This window comes from Lampris incognitus, chromosome 19 (genome assembly GCF_029633865.1).
Source record: "Lampris incognitus isolate fLamInc1 chromosome 19, fLamInc1.hap2, whole genome shotgun sequence".
NCBI classification, from domain to species: domain Eukaryota; kingdom Metazoa; phylum Chordata; class Actinopteri; order Lampriformes; family Lampridae; genus Lampris; species Lampris incognitus.
The window spans coordinates 5602980-5630442 of NC_079229.1; the positions used below are offsets into that span (position 1 = coordinate 5602980).

Sequence of the window (27463 nt, forward strand, 5' to 3'; positions counted from 1 at the left end):
GAAATCGATGTATTTATGAATTTGGCCCCTAACTTGTGTTATGAAAAAGGAACGGGGAAATTCTGGGGTTTTATTTAGACGGCGATTAAAGCACTTGCGAGCTCAAGCGGTGCTGGTGACCGCTCATTCCAGTTAACTGAGGGCACAATTGTAGAGATTCTGTTGTCCGCTAAGAAAGGTGGCCCTTCACATGGCATTAAGCGAGCCGCGGCTTCATTAGAGACGTTGCATTAGTGAGAGCATGTTCCTTTATTTAACGGCGTAGTTGCTGCCCGGCCACATGTAAAGACTGACTGTGCAGTTCAAAAGTCCTGCCTTCCTTCTCTGGTTTAACTACCTTGCCCACTGTTCTCCCTGTGTACCTGCCACCCGTCTCTCTGTCGTCGTTTGAGGGCTGAATTATTGATGGCTGGAGCCGAGCTAAATGAGAAATCAGAGTGGAGCTCTGTGCCAGTGGCTTGGCTGATGGCTAAACAGACCTAAGGAATGGTAGGTTGGCTCTGTGGGCCATGCCAGCAGACCTCCTAAGGGAGAGTGTGTTTGTGTGCATGTGTGTTCTTCAGGTTGATTTAGACATTGTCATAATGTCTGCTGAAGCTAAATTTAAAAAAAAAAAATCCCGCTCTATCAAGCCGGCCAGCGATGTGTGGTGTGTGTGTCGGCCCTGTGATGGCCCGGCGGCCTGTCCAGGGTGTCTCCCCCGCCTGCTGCCCAACGACTGCTGGGATAGGCTCCAGCATCCCCGCGACCCTGCGAGCAGGATAAGCGGTTTGGATAACGGATGGATGGATGTTCTATCAATTCAGCTTTTGTATGTAAGCTGTATGACATAAGGAAATGCTTATATTCAGGGTTATTTATTGGAATTGAATGTTCTGTCCAGACATGTGCCCAAATGCCCAAGATTAAACATTGCTCTTCTCCTTGTTCATCCTTGTCTGATAATTGGAGCACTCTCTGCACATTTTTTTGGGGGGGTTACCAGCTAATCTCCTATTGACCTAACCATAATCCTGTTAAAAATCCTGTTGACATTGTTGTGGCGTCGAACCTGAGGCTTGTCAGTGAAGCGTGTCACACCTCATCCATTACATTGTAGGAAAAATGTTCAGACGTTATCTGAACTGTGTGTGAGAGAAGGCAAGAGTCTGTGGATGACAATATGATGCAATGTGATGAAAAAGCATGAACAATGCCGGCTTGTGCACGGGACACCCCTACAATTCAGGAAGGAGAATACTTCGCTTGTTGAAGTTGTGGCGCACGTGTTGCTAATATTTTGATGATGTTTGCACAGGAGTGTAATGTAGTCAAAACTTTTCGCAGGGCCACCAATTCATACAAGTGTGTCCAAAGCAAATCCATAGCAATGAACGATAGGAAAGGTGAATATAATTGTATAGGGAACAGTTTATAATCATATCACATGATACTGTAAGGATCACCTCAGGTAGGATTTATTCAGGGGAAGAAAAGAAAAAAAAGGAAAGCAAAGAATACGTCGGCGATAAATGGCTGCTGTGGTGGAAATATTCCCAGTCTCAGGTTTAGCCCTCAGCAGTTGTTGCAAGCCTGTTACTTTTCGAAACGGCCGTTTCAGCTTTTTTTTTTTTTCCTGAGAAAACGCCGATTTTGTGGAGATCGTCACTTTTCTACAAACACGAAAGGTTTTGTTTTGGTTTTTTTTCCCATTCAAGGCCTCGCGGCTCGCCACGGGTACTTCTGCATTTCCAGGTCCCTGTCACTTACCCTTCCCTATCGAATGAGTTTTGTCACATCAGAGAGGCACACTGATCCTTCTGACCTCATGTCACATTGACATAAGTTAAGTCCACATTGACATTGGGGACACAGTTTTGCAACAAAAAAAAAACAAAAAAAAAGGTTGAATAAATGTTTCTAAAGAAAATTGAATAGATGTTTGAAGGTGGGATTTATCTAATAATCCCCCCCCCCCGCCCTGTTGTGTAATGCACCATGCAATTTATTTGAATATACCAGATTGAGATGCAGAAAACGAAAAAAATATGGACTCATCTGGTGAGGGGGAAAAAGGAATAACAGGCTGATAGAAATTGGAGCCATTACATGTAGAGGCAACTAGAGGAGAAGGGCGAGTAGAAAGTAGGAGGAGAGAGAAATGGAGAGGAGGAGAAAGGGAGCAATCTGAGAGTGTATAGGAGCATTACATCATTCCTGACCTCATTAGGGCTTTTCTCTCTTGCTTCTCTCTCTATCGCTCTCTCTCTCACCCCCCCTTCTCTATATCTATCTCTCTCTCTCTCTCTCTCTCTCTCCCTCTCTCTCCCCCTCTTCCTCCTCATATCCTGTGTGCTTGCCTGGCACTGCTGCTTAGAATGTGCAGTAGTGTGACTGGCTGCATTCTCGTGTGTTAATGGAGATGTGGATTTTGTTCTGGCCAGTATTTACAAGGTGTATGGGCAAAAGGTCTCGTATGAAAAGCGTATTCAAGCGTGAGCAAATGCTTCGAGCTTTATCCCAGGCTACTTAGATGCAACTCTTCTATTAAAGGCCTCGTTTGACAGTCCCACCTCCTCATCCACTTGTCAGTTATGTTCATCGGCGTTATTGTCTGTTGAAGCATTTCAGTTGTCTGGTGTGGCTAGTTCCAGGTAGAAATGGTGTCTGTGCATTTTACTGTAGTGTGTGTCAGGAGTTGTGGTGTGGAACAGGGATACCTGGTGTGCTGCACTCTGGTGGTGGTTCACTGGCGGTGCAACTTATTTACTTAAAGTCCCTAAGGCGCCCTTGCCTTGAAGCAACTGTGATCACTAAAATCAATGTTTGATGTTTCACTTTAGTAAAGACCTTAGTAGAAACTGTTTTACTTGAGTAACCACTGTGTTGGTGTGCTGTGCATGGAGAGTTCTCTCTTTCTTTCTTTTTTAAAGACCTGGCAAAAGCAACACCCATATTTTTTTTATTTTTTTTCAAAGAAAGAACAGAGATCGTAGACTTGCATTTGAAGGAGTAAGAGGACAGAGTGAGACATGAGACACGAGAAACGGCAGGGAAGTCGCAAGTAAAACTCAGAAAGAATTGATTTCTTAAGTCCTGACCTTTGTTTTAAACTCTCCAAGGAAAACCAGTTCCTTGGGTTTCAAATATTTCTGTGGGCTATTCCACAGAGAGGAAGTAGAGATCTTCGGGGCTCTTTTATCGATTTTTGAGGAAGCTTTAGGAACAGTTCACAGCAAGGATTGTTTGAAAGTGAGACTATGCAGTCGTAAGAAACTCAGAATATACGGGGGCTCCTTGTTTCCGTGTGATACAAATAGATCAGAAGTTGGCTTTCATGGTATGGCCTTGTGCTGCATAAGACTGCGTGAACAAAACCTGCTGGCCGGATCGTCCCTGGCTTGGCAGTACGTGGCTGCTGGATGCAGCCTTGGGTTGGACTGGGCAGGCTCGCTGCAGTTGTTTACAATAGGGAAGCACAGAGCAGTTCAAACTTTGGCACCGGCATAGTTTCAGCCACCTCATACTGTGTTCCCATGTTGACTAGTGAAAACGCAATTGCTACAGGCACATGTTTTCTACTATAACTGAGATTCCATAGTGCAGGAATAAAGTAACATCTGGACTGACATGGCACTCTCCGGTATGTGCTTGAAAAGCACAGGACGTTGAAAAGGGCAGCAGCCATAGTGGCTGAAAACGACGTCGGATTAGCAGTGGAAGATTGTTGTGGTAGACTGATAAATCTTAAGTCGATGTGAAGTGTGGCCTAGATTTGGTAGAAAGCAGTCCACTACAGGATGGGGTTGCTGCTGTGTTATCAACCGGGCCAAGCCAGCTTCTCACTTCTCACTGACCAGATGAAGAGCTCTCATCCAGATAGATAGATGGACAGAATTTTTTTTTTGCCTCATTCATTTAGAGTGCTTGCTCTAGCTTGGCTTAAGATGACCGTGCTATTCCTTTTAAAATGTCTTTTTCTCTTTTTGTCCCTCTCGCTCTGTCTTTCTCTGTGCCGTGTGTCTCTTTTTCTCGGGTCCAGACATCAGAACTTGATGACATCCTGAATGACCTGCAGAATGCTCAGCCCCAGCTGTTCTGTGAGCCGCGGCCCGTCTCGTTACCCAGTGCCATGGACAAACAGAACATCATCAACGACATACTGCAGATGTCAGAGACCAATCCTGCCCTGGCCGCGCAGCAGCAACACAGGAGCATAGGACCCGGCATCGGCCCAGCAAGTGAGTCCTAGATGTCCTTGAAGGAAACACGATATATGACATACCAGGGTTTTCCCTATTAAGCTTTCCTTGGCAGCGTGCTGAAAACCGCCTGGACAGCAAGTAGCCAATGAGTACATTAACTTGAAAGCCAATAACCAGGCTTACACAGCTTGAAATAACTTGATTTCTCTCAAATCTAGGTATAGATTGATTCTTTTGCTAATCAGTCCATTGTTCCAATATTTCATATTGGAACTGTCTTATTATGGCAGTAGCAGGTGTCTGTTTTTTGTTGCTATTGCAGAACACCATAACATAAGTGTTCCTAACTGCTAATCCTGTCTGACAATTCACATTGACGAACCAGATGTGCGTATGTAGTTGTTGACAGTAAGCCACAGCAAACTAGTTATTGTCATTGTAGTCAAGTGTGCTGTTCGTATGCCGTGTCAAACAGTAACCAAGTGAAGGACTTCATTCGCCTTCATCACTCATGAAGAATGGAAAATATGCAGAGGTGTACTAATAAGATGCCAGTGTTTTAAAAAGCAACTCAGGGAGATTTTTTAAAAAAATTATATTGTTTAAGGTTGATTTGGGAGTCTTGCCAAGTCATCTCACACTGGTTTTTTTTTCAAGCTTATGACTTAGTGTTACTCTTATTGTGAAAATTGCTGGGAAGTCCCCACCTCCCTCCCAGCCAGATCTTCTTCTTTTTTTTTATTCTTTATTTGTGATAAAAGTTGAAAATGCCGTTGTGCACTAGCTCGGCACATGCTCCGCTGCGATGACGGTCTGTTCTGTCATGTTAGCATACATGTCAGCGTTCTGTCTTGTTCTTTTGTGTTTATGTTTTTGTTCTTTTCTTGAGTTGTAAGTCTTGAGCGTCTTAATCTATATTGTCTAGCTAAACGACTAATATGCTGGAACTATACAAGGTGTTCTGGGTCGTATTCATTACCCTATGGATCATTGATAACAGCTCAGTACCACAACCAGAGGTTAGCGCCTACCGACCACTCACCTATAGCCGGGAAGATCTTCTACAACCAGTTATCCCCCCTCCAGAGATCCGACTGAGGAAAAGAGGTAGGCGAGGTGGTGTACACACCAGACTGAGGAAGCGTCCCTTCAGACCCCCCCACCCCAATCATACTGGCGAATGTACGTATGTTCCCTTTAGAACAAAATGGATTTACTGCACAATAAGTGCCAGGTGGAGAAGAAGGCCTTCAGAGACACCTGTATGATTGCCTGACTGAAACTTTGCTCGATGAAGCCGCGCCAGATAATGAAGTCAGTCTCCATCACCGTAAGGGCTGTCAGAACTAGTCAGTCGGGCAAGGAGAGGGGCACCGGGGACGGCGTCTTTATCAACAAGAGGTGGTGTGATAATATCAAAACCCCCAGCATAGTCTGTACACCTAACATGGAGATGCGGACCCTGTCATTACGCCCCTTCTATCACCTGAGGTAAATCTCCCACTGTGGTCATCAGCTGTGTTTACATTCCACCAACTGCTAACACCGAAGTGGCAGCAGAGCTGGTAGCTGAGAGCATTGGCTCCATGCTGGCTAAATATCCTGAAGCCCCGGTGTTCGTTGTGGGTGATTTCAGCAACTGCAGATCTGATTGTGTTCTGCCCTCTTTCCATCAGTATGTGGACATTCCCAAAAGGAGAAGATAACATTCTGGACCTGGACTTGTGGCAACATTACCAATGCGTTCAGTGCATGGGCACATCCTCCGCTCAGCTTTTCAGATCCTAATGTTGTCTCCCTGCTTCCACACTACAAATCGGAACTGAAACGCATCAAGCCTCGAATCCACTGCACCGCGATGGTCGGAGGACACCATCACACAATTACAAGGCTCACTGGCATGCACAGACTGTGACATTTTTTTAAGGTGATCTGAATAACAGAGTATCACTTATCGCTAACTATATCAAATTGAAAAAAAAAACTATATCAAATTCTGCATCCTCACCACCATGCCCACAAAAACTTAGAAAATGTCCCAATGCCCTGCATTACCTCCCGTATTAAGTGCAGCCTGAAACAAAAACGGAAGATATTTCAGTGCAGAGACTTGGCTTCCCTTAAAACAATTAACAGACGGATAAAAAAAATGACGTTACTAAGGCCAAACTCAAATATAAGGACAGATTGGAGCAGGAGTTTAGCATCATGAACACAAAACAAGCCTTTCATAAAGTAAGAACACTAACTGGTTATAAATCAATTCAAGGTTATTCCACAATGACAGACCCCACCACCTTTGCCAACACACTGAACACCTCCTACGAACAGTTTGACATCCACAACCAATCTACTGTCTGTGATGAGCTGCTTAGTGCCCTCCCCTCTCACGAGCCCACACACCCACCCTTCACAATGGAGGATGTTCCGACAGCAGCTGGGCAGGTGCAAACCTGGCAAGGCACCAGGGCCAGACGGCATCCCGGCCAGGGTACTCAAGCTCTGTGCCATGGAGCTCTCCCGCATCCTCTACTGCCTCTCCTGGGAATCCTATAGGACAGCATTAATTCCCACCCTCTCGAAAACATCCACCATTATACCAGTACCCAAGAAACCCCACCTCTCAACCCAACCACTACCGACCTGTTGCACTCGCCCCAATAGCCATGAAATGTGTGGAAAAACTGATCCTGCGCACCATCCTACCAGCTGTCAGTCCACAGCTGGACCCATATCACTTTGCCTACAGGGCCAAACTGGGGGACAGAGGATGCTTTGGCATGTCTCCTCCACTCCCTCCTCCAACATTGGGAATCACCTGGCAACTTCACTTCAATTCTCTTCATTGACTTCAGCTCTGCCTTCAATACGATTCAATGCCACCAGCTGATCAAAAAACTCTACCACCGCAACATCCCTCCACTCCTCATCCACTGGGTCCATAATGTCCTTAGCAACAGACCACAGCAAGCATCCACGGCAAGACAGTAGAACAGGTTTACTACTTCAAATGTCATGAACTCACTTTAAACACTAAACTCAGCTTTGATCAACACATCACTGATATCCATAAATGATCCCAGCAGAGACTCCACGTCATCCGCAAGCTCAGAGCACTTCCTGTGGCCCCTACCTCCTGTTTTTACTTTACAAAAGCATAATCAAACCCATCCTGCTGTATTGTTCCCTCTGTTTCTATACCATGCTGACCATCTCCAACTTAAACAAACATACCAAGATATTACATGCTGCCTCCAAGATTATCCACTCCCCTACAACCAACCTCTCAGATATGAACAACAGAGCCGTCACACGCCTTGCTCTCAAAATAGTGAATGACACCGATCACCCCCTCAATTCATATTTCACACTACTGCCATCAGGCTGCAGATACAGAACTCTGAAATGGAGAAGAGCTCGCTGTGGTCGAAGTTTTGTCCCTTCTGCCATACAAGCACTAAACAAACTACCTCGCTGACCTAGCATAGAGCCAGATTTATCTGTGAGTGTGGGTGAATGTTGTGTGTTTTTGAATGTCGTGCGTTTATGTATCTATGTACATCTGTACATTGCGGTGTGGTTATCTGTCTGTTTCTGTGCACGTACTGGCTGTGAAAGCAAATTTCGTGCGGGACAATAAAGACTATCTCTGTGCACCATTTGGCTTGCTGCTGCTGCACATGCATACATTGAACAGTTGATTACAATGCTCTGCTCAGTTTTTGATGGTACTAACTGATCGCTAGGTGTTTTGGGTCTCAAGTCTCCCTGAAGACGGCATTTTCACTTTAATTCTGTTGTTCAACAACATCCCAGTCACTGCATTCACTGACCTTTTGCATGCGGAATTTCAAAAAGCCTGTTATGAGCCAACTATGCCATGTACATGTTAATAAAATGAAAGGCTGAGCAAAAATCTAGGTGCTGTACTCAGGTTATGCTTACCCCAATTTCATGCTTACCCCAATAATGATAATCAGATAAAGTCATAGGACTGGGTTATTAAACCACATGTAAATAGGCTCAGTGCCACAGCAAAAATCCCATTGGAACCAACAAAAGCTCTTTTAGCTGGGTGACAGTTCATTTGGACTTGTCCACTTCCCCTGCGCCATGGTGAAGGACATATGATATGAAATATGCTTTGATCTGTGCATACTCTGCCTTTTTCCAGACTTAAGTGTATGATATCAACCACAATCATATCGCCATCATCACTAATACACACAAGCAGTTGTTAACGCTTTGTAACCATTTAACATGGACAAAGATAACATTATGTGAACATTAACCCTTTGTTTTTCATTAGATTTTTTTTGTGTAATACCATATTAAACTTGTACTCCGTCATCTAATTTAGCCTTCTGTTCCCATATTCAGACTTTGGTGTCCGACCAGGCCAACCAGGCAGGGGACTACCTGTGAGGAGCGTGTCCCTGGACATGAATGTGTCTCCTCAGCAACCTTCATTACAGTACCCCATGAGGGCCACAAGCCCTTATACTCTCATGCAACAGCAGCAGCAGCAACAAGGCATAGTGGGAAATCATGGCATGATGTCCAACCAGGCTGGTATGGTCAACACAGGTGGGTTTGACTGCATTGAGTCTCTGAACACACTAGAAAATGCTGTGGTTTCTAAATCATTGGTTCTCAACCTGTGGGTCGGGTCCCCCAAAGGGTCCATGAGATAGTTTGCGGGGGTCGCCAGATGGTTGTGGAGCAGACGAGCACACAATCGTCCAGACCCACACCTGATGAGAAAAATAGGTGTACTGTCTCTTTAATTGCTGTGCCGTCACAGTGTAAAAGGCGGTGCGCTCTGCACTGGCCTTCGGTATACTTCAAGACTTTTTTGAAAGAGCAATACAGTGCTAAACTTCTGTATGTTTAGTAGATAATAATAATCATTCTTCCTATCAGGACTAGCATGAAAAAATATTGCAGGCATTGAATGTTACAGGAATCAAACATAAATCATTGTCACCTTTAAAAACACATTCAATTTATTTTCGTATGATTCACCCGGAGACATATATATCAGCAGTAACAGCTTCTGTGCAAATAAAAGGATACGTTTTAAGTGTCGCCACATTTTAAGAGGACACTGGGATCCAGCGGTCTTGGTGGCTATTGTGCGTGGAGGAACGGTTGTCGAGAAAAGCGAAGGACAGCAAGGACAACATCAGACTAATAGCAGGTGCAATTCAGAACAACAAGGTTAATGTATATAGTTAATATAGCAAAGACTAACATTTGGTGGCACGGTGGCCTAGTGGTTAGCAGTGTTGCCTCACAGCAAGAAGGTCCTGGGTTCGAACCCCAGGCCGTCCCAGGTCCTTTCTGTGCGGAGATTACATGTTCTCGCTGTGTGGGTTTCCTCCAGGTGCTCTGGTTTTCTCCCAGCATCAAAAAGATGTGCATGTTAGGGTTAATACTCCTGCCTGTGTCCCTGACCAAGACAGTGGAAAGAAGAACTGGACTTGGTCCCTGGGCGCTGCAGCTGCCCACTGCTCCTGTACAATAGGATGGGTTACATGCAGAGAACGCATTCATTGTAAGAATACACTTTGTTGTAAGAATACTGTGTCAAATAAAGTGGCTTTCATTTATGAGGGCAGTGTGACAGTGGTAAGGTGTGTGGCAGGAATGACAGATGGGTTCAAGGTGGAGGTGGAATTACATCAAGGATTGGCTCTGAGCTGTGTCTTGTTTGCAGTGGTGATGGACAGGTTGATGGACGAGATCAGGCAGATGACATTGTGATCTGCAGTGAGAGTAGGGAGCAGGTTGAGGAGAGCCTGGAGAGGAGGAATGAAAGTCAGTAGGAGCAAGACAGAATACATATGTGTGAATGAGAGGGAGGACAGTGGAATGGTGAGGATGCAAGCAGTAGAGGTGGTGAAGGCGTATGAGTTTAAATACTTGGGGTCAACTGTCCAAAGTAACGGGGAGTGCAGAAGAGAGGTGAAGAAGAGAGTGCAGGCAGGGTGGAGTGGGTGGACAAGAGTGTCGGGAGTGATTTGCGACAGAAGGGTACCAGCAAGAGTTAAAGGGAAGGTTCACAAGATGGTTGTGAGACCAGCTATGTTATATGGTTTGGAGATGGTAGCACTGATGAAACGACAGGAGGTGGAGCTGGAGGTGGCAGAGATGAAGATGATAAGATTTTCACTGGGATTGATGAAGAAGGACAGGATTAGGAAAGAGCATATTGGAGGGACAGCCCAGGTTGGACGGTTTGGAGACAAAGCAAGAGAGGCAAGATGGAGATGGTTTGGACATGTGTGGAGGAGAGATGCTGGGTATATTGGGAGAAGGATGCTGAATATGGAGCTGCCAGGGAAGAGGAGAAGAGGAAAGCCAAAGAGGAGGTTTATGGATGTGGTGAGGGAGGACATGCAGGGGGCTGGTGTGACAGAGGAAGATGCAGAGGACAGGAAGAGATGGAAATGGGTGATCCATTGTGGCGACCCCTAACGGGAGCAGCCAAAAGTAGTAGTAGTAGTGGTAGTAGTAGTAGTACATATCAAAGACTAATGTTTTGTAGAATGCGCTCGCGCGTGAGTGACCACAGTTTGCATCCATGGGTGAGTGACCACAATTTGCAGCGCATAGCCCACAGCAGCCATTCCATGGCGCTGTGGAAAAAAATAAAATAACATATTTTAGACTGAGGAATGGATTTTACATTGCATCTCTTTTACAGTGAAATAATTTGCCTTTAAATAAATTTTATTGTGTTTGTGAGAGTCAGTGTGTGTGCACACTTGCCCTTATTTCAATAAATCTAACAACACTTAATTAATCTGTCTGCGGACAAAACAATGGTCTTCATATGTGAGTTTGGTAGCTGTCGTGTTATCGTGCAGTAATCCCTGGACAGAATTGGAAAGATCAATATGTTTGAATCGGGGTGTTTTGAGTTAAATGTCCCAGTGCTATTGGGGGGGGGGGGCGACTGCAAACGTCAATCTGATTATTCTGAGAGGTCGCGACTCAGAAAGGTTGAGAAGCACTGCTCTAAATGTCTTGCCTTCTACTTTCTGGCTATGTCTTCCTTGTCAAGTTGTTGTCAGTGTGCCTTGCAACAAAACGAAAAGGCGTGTCTTGGTTTAGTCTCGTAGCTTTGGAAAATAAACAAATCTTCAGAGATTTGTATAACGGCTAAAAGCATTTAGAAAAATAAAAATGCAAATTTACAGGACACATGAAAAGCATTAAGTCTACAAATCACCAAAATCCATATTTTTTGTTTCCCTTTTTTTTTTTTTACAGTATTTTATTAGGACAAGGATGTAATACAAAAGCACGACCACAAAAGAATAGGTGTTTTCGTATTTTACAATTTCAAACCCGCTTTCCCTCGAACCAGGGCCCCCATGAGCCAACGAGATGATTCCCACCCCACAGTCCTCCTTGATGGGACTGAAACGGCGCGTGGAGCATGAAATCAAATGGAGCACTCGCATACACAGCGACACAAGCAAACAAAAATTAAAAATCATAATAATACAGACATGTAAACAAACACCAGAAAAGAAGAGTTGGTAGTTGCTGACATTCGGGCCGTTATGTTGGACCATTGAAGATCCGAAGCTTAGGAGGTAAAACTGATAAGTCACAGCATGCGCACTACTGCACACGCAGAGCCTTCGTATACAGGGATGTTATCCAAAATCCATATTTTGTTAGTAGAACCGCTGTCAGTCAAGTCTCCAGCCATATGTGAACCCATCACAGAGAACAGCTAAACCTGAGATGGATATAAAAATGCCACCTGCCAAGATGGTTTGTAAAATAGACCACCTTACCAACCACAACACCACAATGCAGCAGCATTTGGTTTAGATGGAGGTTGGAGTTGATTTCCCAGTTGCAGAAGTTAAATAAAGGCTGATACTAACAAGGACTTTGTGTTGATTTATGGCCTAGACCAAGTCTTTAGGCGTACTGTCAAAATTAACTTCCATTCTCATTGTCAGTTCTGATTGTTTTTTCCACCCACACAAATGGAGAAACCAGTAGACCGACTACTTTTCCCCCCCGTTGAAATTCTGAGACCTGAGAACTGGTTTTCAGTGTGATCCCACTGTTTGTGTGCGTCTCTCTATCGCTCTCTCTCTCTCTCTCTCTCTCATTGATGTGTTTACAACTGTCACAGTGTCTCGTTTCCTTTGACAGGAAGTAAAACGTCACTCACTCTGGATGGCACTGAGCTCCTTTCACTGTCACCCTCACACATTATCATCCCTTCAACACCCCCTTAGCTTTCCACTGATATTTCATCCGTTGATATTTCCATTTCATTCTTTTCAACTGTTTCTCCCATCTAGGACTCATGGGTGCGGGTGGCCCACGGCCAGGTTTGCAGCAGCAAGAAGGCTGGGCTGGGTCAGCTTCAGCCCCCCCTCCAGGAGCTCCTGGCCCCGGGCAGCAGAGCACTATGCAGGGTCGGATGGGGCCCAATGGAGCACCTATGAGGCCCAACAGCCAGCCAGGGCCCCGGCAGATTCTTCAGTCATCAATGATGGCCAATGGTAAGAGCTAGCCCCGTCAGAGAGGATATGTGTTTTCATATTAGTTCAGTAAACCCTTTTTTTCCAGCACATATGTGGTTGACCGAGCTTTATGTGTTCCACAACACAGGTGCCAGAGCGCTTCAGTTCAAAAACCTACTTGTAAATGGTGACGCATTTACAATTTGATTTAACCTCCCTGGGTTAATATAGACCAGGGTCAATATTTGCACCAACCCCCTTTTTCCTCATCCTCCTTAACTTCTGGGCTACCAGCTGCCCAGATGTTAGGGAAGCATCATAATAATCAGAGGTGTAAAAACCACGTCCAGAAAGTAAATGTCCAAACCGTGTATTTGCTCCAACCATGTTACTAAACCAGCTGATTTCATTAACTAGTTTTCCCTACCTAGTTGAGGAGTGCTGTTGACTAGAATCTGCTGGTGTAGTGCACGAGTGGAGCAAATACATGGTTTGGACTTTTACTTTCTGGACCCGGTTTTTACACCTCTGATGATAATAATATAGCAGCCAGGGGTTACCTGGTTCTTAGTGTTTCCCCTAGAATTTCTTTCAGCAGCGGTGCTGTTGTACCATATGTCCATGAGCATGCAACACCGGCCCATATTCAGGCGGGTCGGAATAGCTTAAAATTTCAATTTCAATTTTGCTCTAGGTCTGTGGAAGACTTAGGTGTGCATATTTGGCAGGGGGGGTGGGGGTCCTCCCAAAGAGAAAATGTTATGTTTTTCAGTAAAAAAATATGCAATTTCACATCATTTTGCACCATTATTATTACCGTATCTGAACACTAGAGCAGATGAATAAACAGCACCCCAAAAGCTTAAAAACAAAACTTGCTTAAAAAAAAAAAAAAAAAAAAAGTCCACTGGGGACCAACTACAACCATTAGATCTGGGAAAAGTCGAGTAGTTAGTTTTGGTGCGCTCCACATTGATTTTACATTCATTCGGTTTAGGTGATGCCCAAAATGGCTTTGGTATAATGGTAGGGGAAACCCTACTGTACATTTATTGTCAGATTGGCAACTTACTGCCATTTCCTCTCCTCCGCTCTCATTCACCGTCACTTTTTTGCAGCTCGCTCTCACACTCGCTGCTTTTATACAGTCTATACTCACTATGCACACACACATTACACACTGCCTTTCACATAGATGTCCTTTGAAGAATCAGAGGGAGGATTCTGGGATTCGATGCTTTTGTCGATGACACAAAATAATTCCATGATAACTTGGGGTGTTAGTGTGCGAATGAAAATCATTAGTCGCCTATTGATATTAATGATCGTGTGAAATGTTGGCAGCGACGCTTGTAACCGCCATTGCAGAATGAATATAGGGAAAACACTGTCTTACCTCTGTCTAGACAGGACAAAATCTTGCAAGATGTGAGCTGGTAACAGAAGTTGAGATTAGATGCCAGCTCCTGTCGTTTTACCCCTGAGCAAGGCTCCTAACGCCTGTAACGGCTCCACAAGCGCTGTACTACAGCTTCCCTATGCTCTAGCCTGCCTCTCCGCTGTGTGTGTATTTGTTGGGTTAAAATGCAGATGAAAAATGTCCTCTCGGGATTAACAAAGGACCTCTACTGAGGAAATTGTAAAATTGTTATGTTATTGTGGTTGGCTGTTCTTCTGCTTTAACTAGTCATGACTTTCTCCTCTCTTTAGCCCAACCAAGTATGGACATTGGTATGGCAGGCCACCAGTTCTCCCAGCAGCAGGCCCCACCCAACCAGACAGCCCCGTGGCCAGACAGCATGATACCCATCGACCAAACGGCTTTTGCGAATCAGAGCAGGTAAATGGCCTCACCTGCGCCAGAGAGGCAACGGGGTTTTTGCAGCGGGTAAGAAGAGCATTCTTCATCTGCTGCACCCTGGTTCAAGCCATCATGTCAACAAGCAACTGTCCTGCAGAGGAGCATATAAATAAGCAAGGCATTGAATGTAGGGGTGCTGTAGTGTATCTGACACCCTGTCACTCCCCTGGTGAAAGGGAGCACAAACTAAGAGAATTCCCCATGGGGATGATAACAGCGTCGTTATTTTTAATACAAAGTCCTATTAGTTTGTCAGAGATTGCAACGGCTAAATGGTTCATGGCCACTGTGATGACAAAGTAAACAATGAGTGGCTGAACAAAATTTTGACCTAACCGTTTCACTACCTCAGGTAATCTCTAACCCATAATCTGCCGCTTTATCTGTTGCGGCACTTATTTTAAACCAAGTAATTGTGGAATTTCTACCCTGGGGGAGAGGTCTTCTTCCAGAATGGGCTGATTTGGGGCTTTTCATTGTCGAAGTTTCTGTAACTTGAGTTATTTTTACAGGGTGAGGTAGTTGGCCTCATGCCTAACCTCTTTCTTACCTGGAGGATTTTAGGGGGCTGCCTTTTTGTCTGGCCTCTACCACTTGCCCTGTCCAGTATGGGTAGACCTACCGAGGGTGTAAACCCCCAGCGGCTTAGCTTTTTGAGTCGCCGAGACACCAAACTTCTCTACCAAATCGTGGGAGGAAATCCATAATAGAAGTGTCATAGTGTACATTAATGTTAGAAGGTCTCTAATCTTACTCTCCATGTCTTTTTGTTCCCCACACACATCCTCTGTCCCCAGACCAGTTTATTCTGCACCCCAGGAAGAATTGCTTTGCGGGCCAGGGGCTGGCTCTGGTGACGGCGTGGCAACAGATGAGGGAGCCCTGCTGTCTCAACTGTACACCGTGTTGAAGGACTTTGATGGCCTGGAGGAGATTGATCGTGCCCTGGGCATCCCTGCTCTGGTAGGACAGGTGAGACCCACCTTACAATAATATTTCATCTCTTTCTCTGCTGTCTGTTGTCATTTCCCAGCTTACTCTTTTTAAAATGTGTTTAGGTGTTTTTCTGTCTTTAGTGAAGCATATCAACAGAAATGCTTTGCATCCCTGGGATGTTACCAGTCTAACTTAAAAGACTGTTCAGTTCTGTCTTTTTCAGTCACCCTAGAACAGGGGTCCCCGACCTTTTTTTGCACAGTGGGCCGGTTTAATATTGACAATATTCTTGCGGATCGGCCGGCAGGAGGGGAGTTATCACGACCGTCATATAGGTTAGGTTTATAAGTCAGTAGCATCATAACATTTAAGTAACATTTGGATATTAAACATACAGCGCGTATTTTCCTCGCATGAACATGACATTGCAACTCACCAATATCACTGAATCAGTGGGAACCCGGGGCTTGTTTCCCTGCAACAAGACGGTCATGATATGCGAGTCATCGGTCACAGTAAAAACATATTTTAGGTACGATAAGTCGTGTCCTTTTGAAAGAAGCTTTTTTTTTTTGCAGTCTCTGCCTCTGCTGTCTTGTGTGTTATCATCATCGTTAGACCTTTTATCTCCCCTAAAACTCTCAAGCAACGTTTGTGTTTTGCTCATGGTAGCTAGCTAGTTGCAACACGCACATTGAGTAGGTAAGTGAGTGATGACCAACTGATGACCTCACGTGTGTTGCATTACTCAAGTTCGACATCAGTATCCTCATCCTGTTGTGGGTGTGACAGGGAAAGGTGAGGAAAAGTGCAGCACAGTCAGGCCATGCCAAGTTCAGTGTAATTACCGCACAAGTAACCTATAATGTTATGTTTATTATTCAGGGTTTTTTTTTTTTTTTTTTCGAATCATATCGTTCCTTCGTGGCCCGGTAGCAAATGCTTTGCAGCCCGGTGCCGGTGTGTGGCTCGGTGGTTGGGGACTGCTGTCTTAGAAGATGTACGTCATCTCCTGTTTGCCATGTATTGTGTCTGCATTCTCTAGGGTCAGACTGTGGAGCAAGAGCAGTTCCCACAAGACCCAGCCATGATGCTGGACCAGAAGCCACCTATGTACGGCCAGCAGTTTGGTCCCCCGGCCACCCACATGGCCCAGAGGGGCTACCCCGGTGCCCCCATGCAGGACCCGACATTCCACCCCATGGCCAATCAGATGGGCCCGCGGCCAGGTTATCCCATCCTGAGGATGCAGACCCGACCAGGGCTCCGGCCCACTGGAGTTGTCCCTAACCAGCCCAACACATTACGGCTGCAGCTCCAGCACCGGCTACAGTCACAGCAGGTACACACACACACACACACACACACATGTATATGCCATATATATATATATATATATATATATATATATATATATATGGCACAGTGGTTAGCACAGTCGCCTCACAGCAAGAAGGTCCTGGTTTCAAGCCCCAGGGTAGGCCAACCTTGGGGGTCGTCCCGGGTCGTCCTCTGTGTGGAGTTTGTATGTTCTCCCGTGTCTGTGGATTTCCTCCGGGTGCTCCGGTTCCCTCCCACAGTCCAAAGACATGTAGGTCGGGTGAATCGGCCATACTAAATTGTCCCTAAGAGTGTGTGTGTGTGTGTGTGTGTGTGTGTGTGTGTGTGTGCGCGCGCGTGCGTGCGTGTGTGCGTTGGCCCTATGATGGCCTGGCGGCCTGTCCAGGGTGTCTCCCTGCCTGCCAACCAATGACTGCTGGGATAGGGTCCAGCATCCCCACGACCCTGAGAGTAGGATAAGCGGTTCGAATAATGGATGGATGTATATATATATCAACACAGATACAGGAAAAAGATCTGTGTTGATATTCCGCTCCTCATTAGTTGAGCACTTATAACACCATTGACAGTTTCAGAAAAAAACTATGTGTGTGTGTGTGTGTGTGCGTATATACTATACATATATATATGCACACACACAGTCCTGACTGGCCCACACGCAGCTTGGAAGTGCTGTTATCCATTGATTCTTGGTGTTCCCTCTCTCTGGTGCAAGCTTTATGGAGTTGATCAATAGCTGTGTGATTGCACACACAGTTGGGGGCTTGTGTAATTAGCCTCAGGGTTGACATTTTGGCTGGTCTTCCTTGCACATGTAGAAAAGCTTGGATATTTGGGCTTTTCTGCCACCTGCTGGCTATTAATGCTACTCTTTAGAAAGATATTTGTTCCTAATTTGTGACAGTTTGAGCACTAAACTCTAAAATAAAATAAAAAATAAACGTTAATAAGAAAAAACAAGCCATGTAATGTAGTTAACACGTCCAGTCATTTTACTGGACAACAGCAAACCCGCATGAAAGTGATCTGTGAGTAGTCAGTGAGAAGGAAAGAGCAGGTGATTATTAAAAATCTATCACATCATCTGATTAGTCTGGGTTCCCACATACCCTGGTAATCGTGGAAAACCTGGACATTTATCGACTAGTTTATATAGTTATAGAAACCTGAAAAATGATGAAATTGATCAAATGCCCTGGAAATATGATTGACGTCATAAAAGAGTTGAGAGAATGTTGGTTTTTACTTCCCTCTCTGTGCCCCCACCCGCCTCTCCCAGAACCGTCAGCCAATGATGAACCAGATGAGCGGCGTCTCCAGTGTGAACCTACCTCTAAGAGCCAACGCTCCAAACCAGGTTGGTTAATGTGCAGCGTCCAATAAAAAAACAACAACATACACTTGGCGTGTAACGATACCACACCGTTCTGATGGTTTCTGTTTTTAACTTCATCTGATGCAGTAGACTTTGTTCAGATTTATTGTTTTATTTTATATTCCACAAGAGCCTGACAGTTGTTGCAAGCAGTGTATGATGCATTTGTGCTGAATAGCATATGCTAGACCGCCACGGGTAGTGGGACTGGGAGGTAGTAGATAGCGGCCAACAGATGAGGCGAGAAGCAAAAAGAAAATGGGTAAATTCGATGTGAAACGGTTGGAGGATGACAAATATTGTAGGTGGTTTAAACAATCCAGCAGTTCTTAAGAGGCATGATGTGAACTGAGTCGCAAAACATTCAAACTGGTGACAATGGGTAAAGTACTGCTCTCATATGAAATCCAAGAAGTACAAGCACTATGCTATGCTAGCACTCAAGAAAGCACAGTGGGCGTCCGGGTAGTGTAGCGGTCTATTCCGTTGCCTACCAACACGGGGATCCCGGTTCAAATCCCCGTGTTGTCTCCGGCTTGGCCGGGGGTCCCTACAGACGTGATTGGCCGTGTCTGCAGGTGGGAAGCCGGATGTGGGTATGTGTCCTGGTCGCTGCACTGGTGCCTCCTCTGGTTGGTCAGGGCGCCTGTTCGGGGGGGGGGACTGGGGGGAATAGCGTGATCCCCCCACGTGCTACGTCCTCCTGGTGAAGCTCCTCACTGTCAGGTGAAAGGAAGCTGCTGGCGACTCCACGTGTATCGGAGGAGGCATGTGGTAGTCTGCAGCCCTCCCCGGATCGGCAGAGGGGGTGGAGCAGTGATCGGGAAGGCTCGGAAGAGTGGGGTAATTGGCCGGATACAATTGGGGAGAAAGGGGGGGGGGTACAGTGGCTATCGAGTCATACGTTTAGCCCATTGCTAGCTTGGCTTTTCGTGGTAACGTCGGAGCTCATTTGTCTGCTGCAAATGCGTCCGCCCGAGCTACAGGCTCTGTAACTACCACCGCTCAGCTGAGCAGTCAACAGACAGCATTCAGCAGTTTTTCTCTGACAACCACAAGAAGGTAGAAATACTGTGGGTCCCGAGTCTCCAAAAGAAAGCAGACAACTACGCAGAACTAGCAGAGAATATTACAGGGACGAAAATGGCAACGCTGATAACAAAATCCAACACACAAGGAGACGAGCAAAGGGAAATGAGAGAGCAGTTACTGATGCCAGATGATGCAATTTGAAAGACCGCTGATGAGCTGCAACACATGTCATGAGAGACGTAGCAGCCATTGACAAACGGGATCCAAGAAACTTCATATTGTTTGTGCCAAAGAGGGTCTGAAAAGGAAATACTCTTATTGGTTAAGATTGTCAACTTCTGACCTGTCTCTATTGTGCCCGATTGTTTTCCATTTGACTGAGTCTACCTCCATAGTTTTATTTTTATTAATTAACAAGAAGGCTGTTATCAGATTTGTACAGAAAATTGCTTTTACATTCATATTCAATAAATTCACCAGTGTATACTATCTAATTTGTAAAAAAAAAATTTTTACCATGGAAATATTTTTTTCCATTTAGAGGTATTTAAAAAGGTCTTAAAAGTCATTAAATTTGTACTTTAAAAGTGTGCAGATACCCTATGTAAGGCAGTTTCCTTACCCATTGTCTTTATTCGGGTCTCTTACTCTGCTCTGTCAATTCCACCTCCCTTCTGCCCTCTTTACGTCTCTTCTTCCATCCAGGGGACCATCAATGCTCAGATGCTGGCCCAGCGACAGAGGGAGCTGCTGAGTAACCACCTGAGACAGAGACAACAGCAGCAGCAAGTCCAACAGGCCCAGCAGGTTCAGCAGCAGAGGAGCATGGCCATGAGAGCCCAGGGCCTCAACCTGCCTCCCAACATGGCCACTGCTGCCACTGGAGGCATCAGTAACCCTCGGATCCCACAGGCCAACCCCCAGCAGTTCCCTTACCCGCCCAGCTACGGTACCAGTACAGGCCTGGCCTCGCCGCCCCCTTCTACCAGCCCCTTCTCCTCCCCTCTCTCCCCTAGCCTGCCTTCTCTCCCCCCCAACCCCCAGCTCCACCTGCATGGCTCCTCCTCCTCCTCCTCTTCCTCCTCCTCCTCCCAGATGATGATGGGAAACACAAACATGATGGGCGGACAGTACGGGGCCGTACTCAGCCCCCAAATGCAGCACAGTGCCTTTCAGTTTCCCAACTCAGGTATTACCCCCACAACCCAGCCTACCACACACTTCACCATTCAAGTCACCTGTTTGTGTGCGTGTGCGCGCGTGCGTGCGCATCGTTGTCTGTCTGTGTGAGTTAACCTGTCCAGTCGCACAGCATCACATGCTTTTCTTAAGTTGTCATCTGATTTTTAGTTCTCTACATTGATAACTACCATAATCAACAGCCATCCGATGGTGCAAATCATATAGCATTTTCTGCATTTTGCCTGTAGGTCACAACACGTCAGTTAATGACTCAATACCTGTGATTAAGTCTGATTTATAGCTGGGATCTCATCTTCCAGTGGACTGCTCAAAATGGTGTCTTTTACAAATGTGTCCACTGTCTTTCCTCTAGAGGGCGCCAAGAGGTCATCATTGAATCTGTAATTCTTCTAAATTCTTGATGCATACAGTAGATGCTTGAACACTGCTCTGATAAGGAATGCAGCTCTTGTTTTTGATCAAACAGAGTGCTAATGAAGTTGCATTTCATCACTTTGTTGCCACAGTGTGTAATCGGGTGATAAACTAGTAATCTAGCACAGTGAGTCTACCCCGCTGAGTTACATACAATCTGTGACTCCCAGTCTGATGCTGGCAGGCGGGTTTTGTACCAGGCTATCATTTTAATCAGACGCCTCTTCTCTCCTTCCCTCATTTCCTCTGTTGTCCCCTTATTCCCTTACCCTCTAGTCCCTCGCCTGCTCACTTCTAATATGCATGTTTTGCATGCATGACTCTACTGCCCGCCAATAATCCTGAACCCCAACTAACGCTGTAAAGGTGGCCAGTCCACTGTGAAAGTCAACATCCAAAACTCAACTCATTCTCCTTGAGAGTTGCTCCAGGGATCATTATTTAGCTTTATTTGTCTTGTTGTGTTGTCAACATGACTGAGTGTATTTTACTGTCAAGCATTGCTCAGAGTTGATTGTAGTGGTGCCCCTGCAGCCCCATCCTGGTTGACACGTCTTGTTACGTCTACCACAGGTATGAGCCAGCAGGCAGAAGGAGGTTTTGGAGGTCCTGGCACTCCCCAGAGCCCACTGCTCTCCCCTCGCATGACCCACGCCCAGTCCCCCATGATGCAGCAGGGCCAGGGTAACACATCCTTCCAGGGCTCTCCTGACATGAACGGCTGGCCACAGGGCAACATGGGAGGCAACAGGTGAGGCTCCTGTTATGACTCTGTGGGCCGCATAGTTTACCATACATGTATTTTTTTTCCCCCCTTGTCAAGTTTCTTGCAGGTCAAATCAAGTATGCATTTGGTTGTTCAAAGACTTGTAATGGTTTCAAGGTCTTCTTTTGCCAGGGTCTGCTGTTATGTGGTAACGAAACACTGCGTTTTCAGCTCGACTCCATCCAGTCCGTACAAAGCTGTTAAGTAGGGGACAAGGCGAGAGGCACTGGATAGGGGGAGGTTAGGTTCGCACGAGGCAACTTTCCCAAGGGCATTGCCTTCATCTGCGTCAATGTAAGAGTTTTCAGGACAGTCAGAGTGTGCTCCTGTAACAGATGGTCTTGTAGCGTGACACCCCACGCAACGCAGGTTTACAACACTTAACCGCCTCCGAGACTCTTCAGTAAAAACGTACCTGTTTGATTTTCTTGCCGTTCTCAGGGGCGGGCTCCAGTAGTGGATCTAGAGATTTTTTCCTGGGGTGGCAAAGGGGTGGCAAGATTGTGTCCCAGAGGTGGCAGCTGCCACCCCTTGCCACCCTGTAGATCCGCGCCTGTGAGGGGGAGGGGAATTCTAAATCGGCGACTTCTGTTTGAGATGAGTTTGGTGCGGGTCTCATTGACCTTCACCATGCATGTACATAAAATGTACTTTAAAAACATATTATCTGATTTATAAATGGGGTGGCAACAGGGGTGGCAAGACTGTGTCCCAGAGGTGGCAGCTGCCACCCCTTGCCACCCTGTAGATCCGCCCCTGGCGGACTCTCATGCCTGCGACAGTCAACAGCCAGTGAGCTCTCCTGGGGAAGTGAAATGTGCGGTTAAAGTCATAAGTCCTTTGCTCTCGCCACAAACATTGTGCGGTGAAAAGCAATGGAAGTCAAAAAGAAAAAGAGGAGGATCCTCTTATTTTTTTGGTGGCCACAAACGACAATTCAAGCTGCAGCAACAGCAACGATTACTTTGTTTGTTCTCCGTGGTTGTTTTGTTTTGCACGTTCACATGGTGTTTCCTTTCGTATCCCAGTGTACTACATTTTGATTGGCTACCTGAAATAGGTGACCTTGCGGTATTTCTCGTGGCGCATTACGAGGCTTGGATTCATGGTGAGGCGTTCTTAGAGAGCCTTGTAATCTGTCGCACCCAGCAATTTCCAGCAGTCAAATGTGACATCATCTGGGACAGCGAGATGAGCAAATTGCAGTCCTGAGTGAAACGTTCTGTGACAAGAAATCTTGTCAAGTTGTACCTGGTGTAAGGAAAGAAGGACATGGTTTCTCACAACGCTTAAGAGTTATCAGAGGTGGAGGACACTTGGTCCCTGTGTGTTGCGGAAAACAACGCGCCGTTCAAGTGAGACAATGTGGACTTTATAAGTGTAAATGAAAAAGAAAATCGAATAAAAGAGTAACAGCAGCTTTTTGAAAGCTCTATGAAATTCATATGAATCTCATATAAATAATAAATCAGTGCAGGTTCTTTCAGCTGTTTCCTACAAGGTCAAGTTTGAAAGGAGGGGAAGAAGGAAGAGTGCAGCCTAGTGATCAGGGTCGGGCATGTCAAGTTTCTTTTCAGGTCGAAGTTCGTTGCATTTGACGTGATAAGCTACAAGGCCCTTATGTTACGTTACCAAACCAGGAAATTGAACTTTTCCTTCAGTTTTCGGAGTGTAGCAGTATAGGGTTTTTTTTGGGGGGGGGGGGTGCCCGAAAATAAATGTGCTTTGTAGTCACATAAATATTGAATTTATCTCAAGGCCCAATAGCTTTCACTTCCAACAACTCTTATCTCAGCAACCAAATCTCTGTTCAGTCACTTTACACCAAGAATTTTTCGTTTCCATTTGTGGCTCTCTTTCACCGATCGCCATTTTAAAATGTCCTCTCTCCTCCTTTCCTTTTCTCTCTCCAGTATGTTTTCTCAGCAGCAGGCATCGCCCCAGTTTACCCAGCAGAATAACGGCAATATGTACAATGGCAACGGTGGGAACCTCAACAATGTCTCCATGGCCGCCAACATGGCACCCAGCAGCATGAGCAGTATGGGCCAGATGGCTGTCACATCCATGGCTTCAGGGCCGTCGCCCGGCCTACCTACCATGGGACAAGACCAGGTAAGGCACCACCGCTTACTTGACAGCAGCGCAGCCAGTGTAGATGATCGAGGATGTGAAACCCAGTAGTCAGTAGGAATTATTTGGTGGGGATGATCCCACCACTCATTTCGGTATTCTCATAGCGGAAGGCCTACAGTCTGCAAGATCTCAGCGCTGGCTAATGCAGAGGTCCGCTAGCAGTGGGAAACCTTGACATGATTGCATTCCCTGGTGGGATGCTGATTTAAAATCCATACGCTCTAGAGTTCAAGCTTAAGAGGTGCTTTTAGGTTAACAAAATAGAGCCCACAGGATTTGAAGCAGTAAACAACTTTGTCAAGGGATCTGGCGTTACTTATTGCCTCTTTCTAGTTCTCCCCATCAGCATAAAATCACTGCTGCCACTCGGATGGGGAAATATGTAATTCCAAGCCTGAAAAATGGAGCATGGTAATTTCAGAGTAATACTTTTTCTTAAAGGCCGCTCTACATTTGGCAGCTGTGAACCAGTCTTTGCCAACGCAGGCTGCTCAGACATGAAGACCGGCCTTAACGTTTGGTCTTGTCTGCCGTCTTGATCCTATTCACGTGAGGCGACGGGACAGATTGAGGGTTTCACACTTGAAGACTGAAATCAGAGCCGGTCAGCAGAATTTTGGGTCTTGAGCCCTTTCACACTAGAGGATAATTTGCCCCCGATTATCAGACCCCTGTGGTATCACTCGGCGAGGACAGCCCAACGCAAGAACCGGCCCAATTCTCACCAAGTGTAGAGCCGCCTTTAGACTTCTTAAAAATTAACTTTTTAGAGATATAAGTATTTCATCTGACAGAAAAGATTTTTATTTATATATATATATATATGTGTGTGTGTGTGTGTGTAGTTCAGCAGCCTGCAAGTAAATAATTTATTCTCATTAGTTCGTGGAACTCCTCCTGGCAGTTTTCCTACCTGAACTTGGAGGACAATGATGTAATCAGCCATAGGCACTTTACAGCCAGACCAATTAGCCTGTATAGATGTTGCTGCATATGTTTAAAGGCCGGCCTGCTAGACTATTAGATCATCATATGTTGGTTCTCGTAATGTGGCAAACCTGTCTCACGTGTGACTCATCTCAGATAAGCCGGCGCTTGCCAAACACACGCATGCGGGCACACTATACAGAATAAATACTGGGGCGAAGTCAGAAGTTAAGAAGCACTGACTAATGCAGTCTGAATGTGAGGCCACCGCAAACCGTCTGTAGATCCCATTGAAAAGGAAGGTAACTTTTAAGATCAGGGAAGACATGTTTTGTCCAAGTCGACACTGTGACTTTTAGTTCAACTCGGTTAATTTTCCTCCCTTGTCTCATCGCTGTTGATGGTTTGTGTGGAATGCGCTGTTGCTGCCTGTGATGCTTTCAGGCCCAATAAAAGAGCATAAATATTTAACAAAGGCATGCCACTGTTTGATCGTCTGCACTTCAGGCTGTTGTAAGGTACCAGTATATATCTGTTATTTGATTTATCCTTCTGCCCTGCTCATAGAAATATATTGGCACTTAGATTATTTCAATTATTTACTCTTAAGTCATTAGTGCTGCTCCAGCCAATTTATTGACTTGTTTTAGTTTGGATGGGGTTTTTTTTTTTTAGTTGGTTTCTAATTGTTGTTGTTTTTTTTGTTTGTTTTTTTTCCCTCCAAACAAATGAGGCTAATTCAGTTTGAACAAGGTCATCGGGCTTAGCACTCAGACGACCCTTTGAATCATCTGCATGTTAATGTGTGACGGCTAATCAAAATGTCTCTCTCCGTTGACAGAAATACTGTTGACCCGCGTGGGGCATCCAGCCAGCACCTCGGCGATCAGCCTGTTCAAGGAGTACGTCGGTCTCTGCTAACTTCTCGACTACCCAACCAACCGATGGCACCTTGAATCAGCCGGTTGACATCCTGACCTGACCCCGCCTCCCTAGCCCACTCTTTGCCGCCTGTCCCGAACCGGGGCCTCTCTTTGCCTGATCTGGAGGAGCCTGGTCCCTTCGAGGGATGTAGGAGGGGAGGGGGGGGTTGACCAGGGCTGGGGGGGGAACTTTTTAGTCCAACACGCCTAACCCCTCCAGCAGGAGAGCCTTGTGATGAGCCAGTCTGTCTGTCCAGCTGCATTCACCATAGTGTGACTTACTGTAGGCCTCTCGGTGGGGGGACACTGACCTCGGGGGTGGGGGAGGGGTGGGGGGGTTGGGGCAGCAGTGGGTGTGATCCCTCGCTCTCATGAATGTATTCCTCTCAGTGGACAGCGGCCATTTACAATCTCATCTCAAAACAATTTACAGTACACCCTCTTCTTCTTCTTTTTTTTTTTATCCTCCTCTTTGACCTGCTCAGACTTCGGTGACACCCCTGGATAGTTCCTAAACGGCAGCAAAGACTGCAAGTTATGTTCTGTGATTATGGATGGAGCTCAAACACTCAGCCGGTTTTGCCTTTTTACTGTTCAGGGTTTTTTTTTTTTCCCCCCGGACGAGTGGGAATCAAGACGTAGAATGAAGATGTGGTTTAAAAAAAAAAACTGATCCTTAAAGATACACTGCAGAAGAATGAATTTAGTGGAATGACGATTTGTATGATTAGACTAATTTAGTTAAGAGGTTTATAGTGTATTAAATTAAGTTTTATTTTTCTGTATAGATTCCTTTTAATTATTGTAGATGATCCTTTATTCTAGTAGCAGCAGGAAAAGAAATGATTTCTAAGATGGAGGAAAGTGTGAAAGGCACTTTTTTCCGTTGTACTGGTTGTATTCTGCTTGGAGAGACTCTTCTATCGACCTGTATTGTGGATTATACTTTGGTCCTATCTTCAGAAAAAAGATGTCAAAATCACATAAAAAAAAAAACACAGTGGATCACAGAGAGCTTGTACATAACAATAACTAAAACATTTTCTTTTCTATTTATTTTGTTCCTTAAGGGTTGTTACTCTCCCCTGTCTGGTCACAACTGTGCCGTGGAGCAAAGCATTGTGGGGTTTTACTTTTTGGTTTTGTTTTGATGTTTTGGTTTTTTGTTTTTTTTCATTTTCGTTTTGTTTCTGTATGTTTGGGAAGTGGAGTGGGATCTCGTGTTGCGGTACGATGCAGACAGGGGCGGCGGGTGGGTGGGCGACTGCGGTGTGTGGTGGCGAGGAGATTTCGGGCTCCTCCAGTCAGAGTTATGGGGTGGGGGGGTGTAGGATGGGAGTGGGAGGGGGGGGGTTAATATGTATACATTGTACAGATAATCGCTTGCTTCTCTGCCTTTAGAGTAGAACACCACAAAAAACAAAAAAAACAAAAAGATACTAACGGGACAAATTCAACACAGCCATACAATAACTAAAAAATAAAATAAAAGACAAAAAAAAGACAAAAAAACAAAATAAAGAAAAATAAAGAAAAGTGTGCTTTCTATGTTGTCTGGAGTGAAACGCTTCATACAAGCTGCTAGGTGCAAACTGTTCCGGCGTGATGTAAAACAAGCAATAACGATTACTTGAGAATCTTGGGTTATGTTTATTTTATTTTATTTTTATTTTTTTCCTTTTGTTTTCTGTTGGATTTTGTTTCTTCTTTTTTTTTTTTGTAATTTTTGTACAGTATCCTGAAGAGAGACACATTTTTGCTCCGCCTTTGGATGCAGTATTAAACAAACGAGATAGTTTTTTATTGCAGTTTGTACCAAGAAAGTCCACACACACACACACACACACACACGTTCCTATTTAGA

General features: G+C 45.4%; 1 protein-coding gene across 1 annotated transcript in view; it reads left to right on the plus strand.

The window, feature by feature from the left end:
* ncoa2 (nuclear receptor coactivator 2) overlaps positions 1–25722 on the plus strand; it is an 85429-nt gene extending 59707 nt beyond the window's left edge. Inside the window, exons 12-22 of the mRNA XM_056299402.1 lie at positions 4022–4220; positions 8565–8771; positions 12521–12724; positions 14396–14525; positions 15344–15518; positions 16528–16824; positions 18103–18180; positions 19936–20419; positions 21421–21598; positions 23527–23728; positions 25518–25722. Of these exons, the coding sequence (XP_056155377.1) occupies positions 4022–4220; positions 8565–8771; positions 12521–12724; positions 14396–14525; positions 15344–15518; positions 16528–16824; positions 18103–18180; positions 19936–20419; positions 21421–21598; positions 23527–23728; positions 25518–25529 (2166 nt within the window). The 3' untranslated portion in view covers positions 25530–25722. The remainder of the gene's footprint in view (positions 1–4021; positions 4221–8564; positions 8772–12520; positions 12725–14395; positions 14526–15343; positions 15519–16527; positions 16825–18102; positions 18181–19935; positions 20420–21420; positions 21599–23526; positions 23729–25517) is intronic.
* The last annotated feature ends 1741 nt before the right edge of the window (positions 25723–27463 follow it).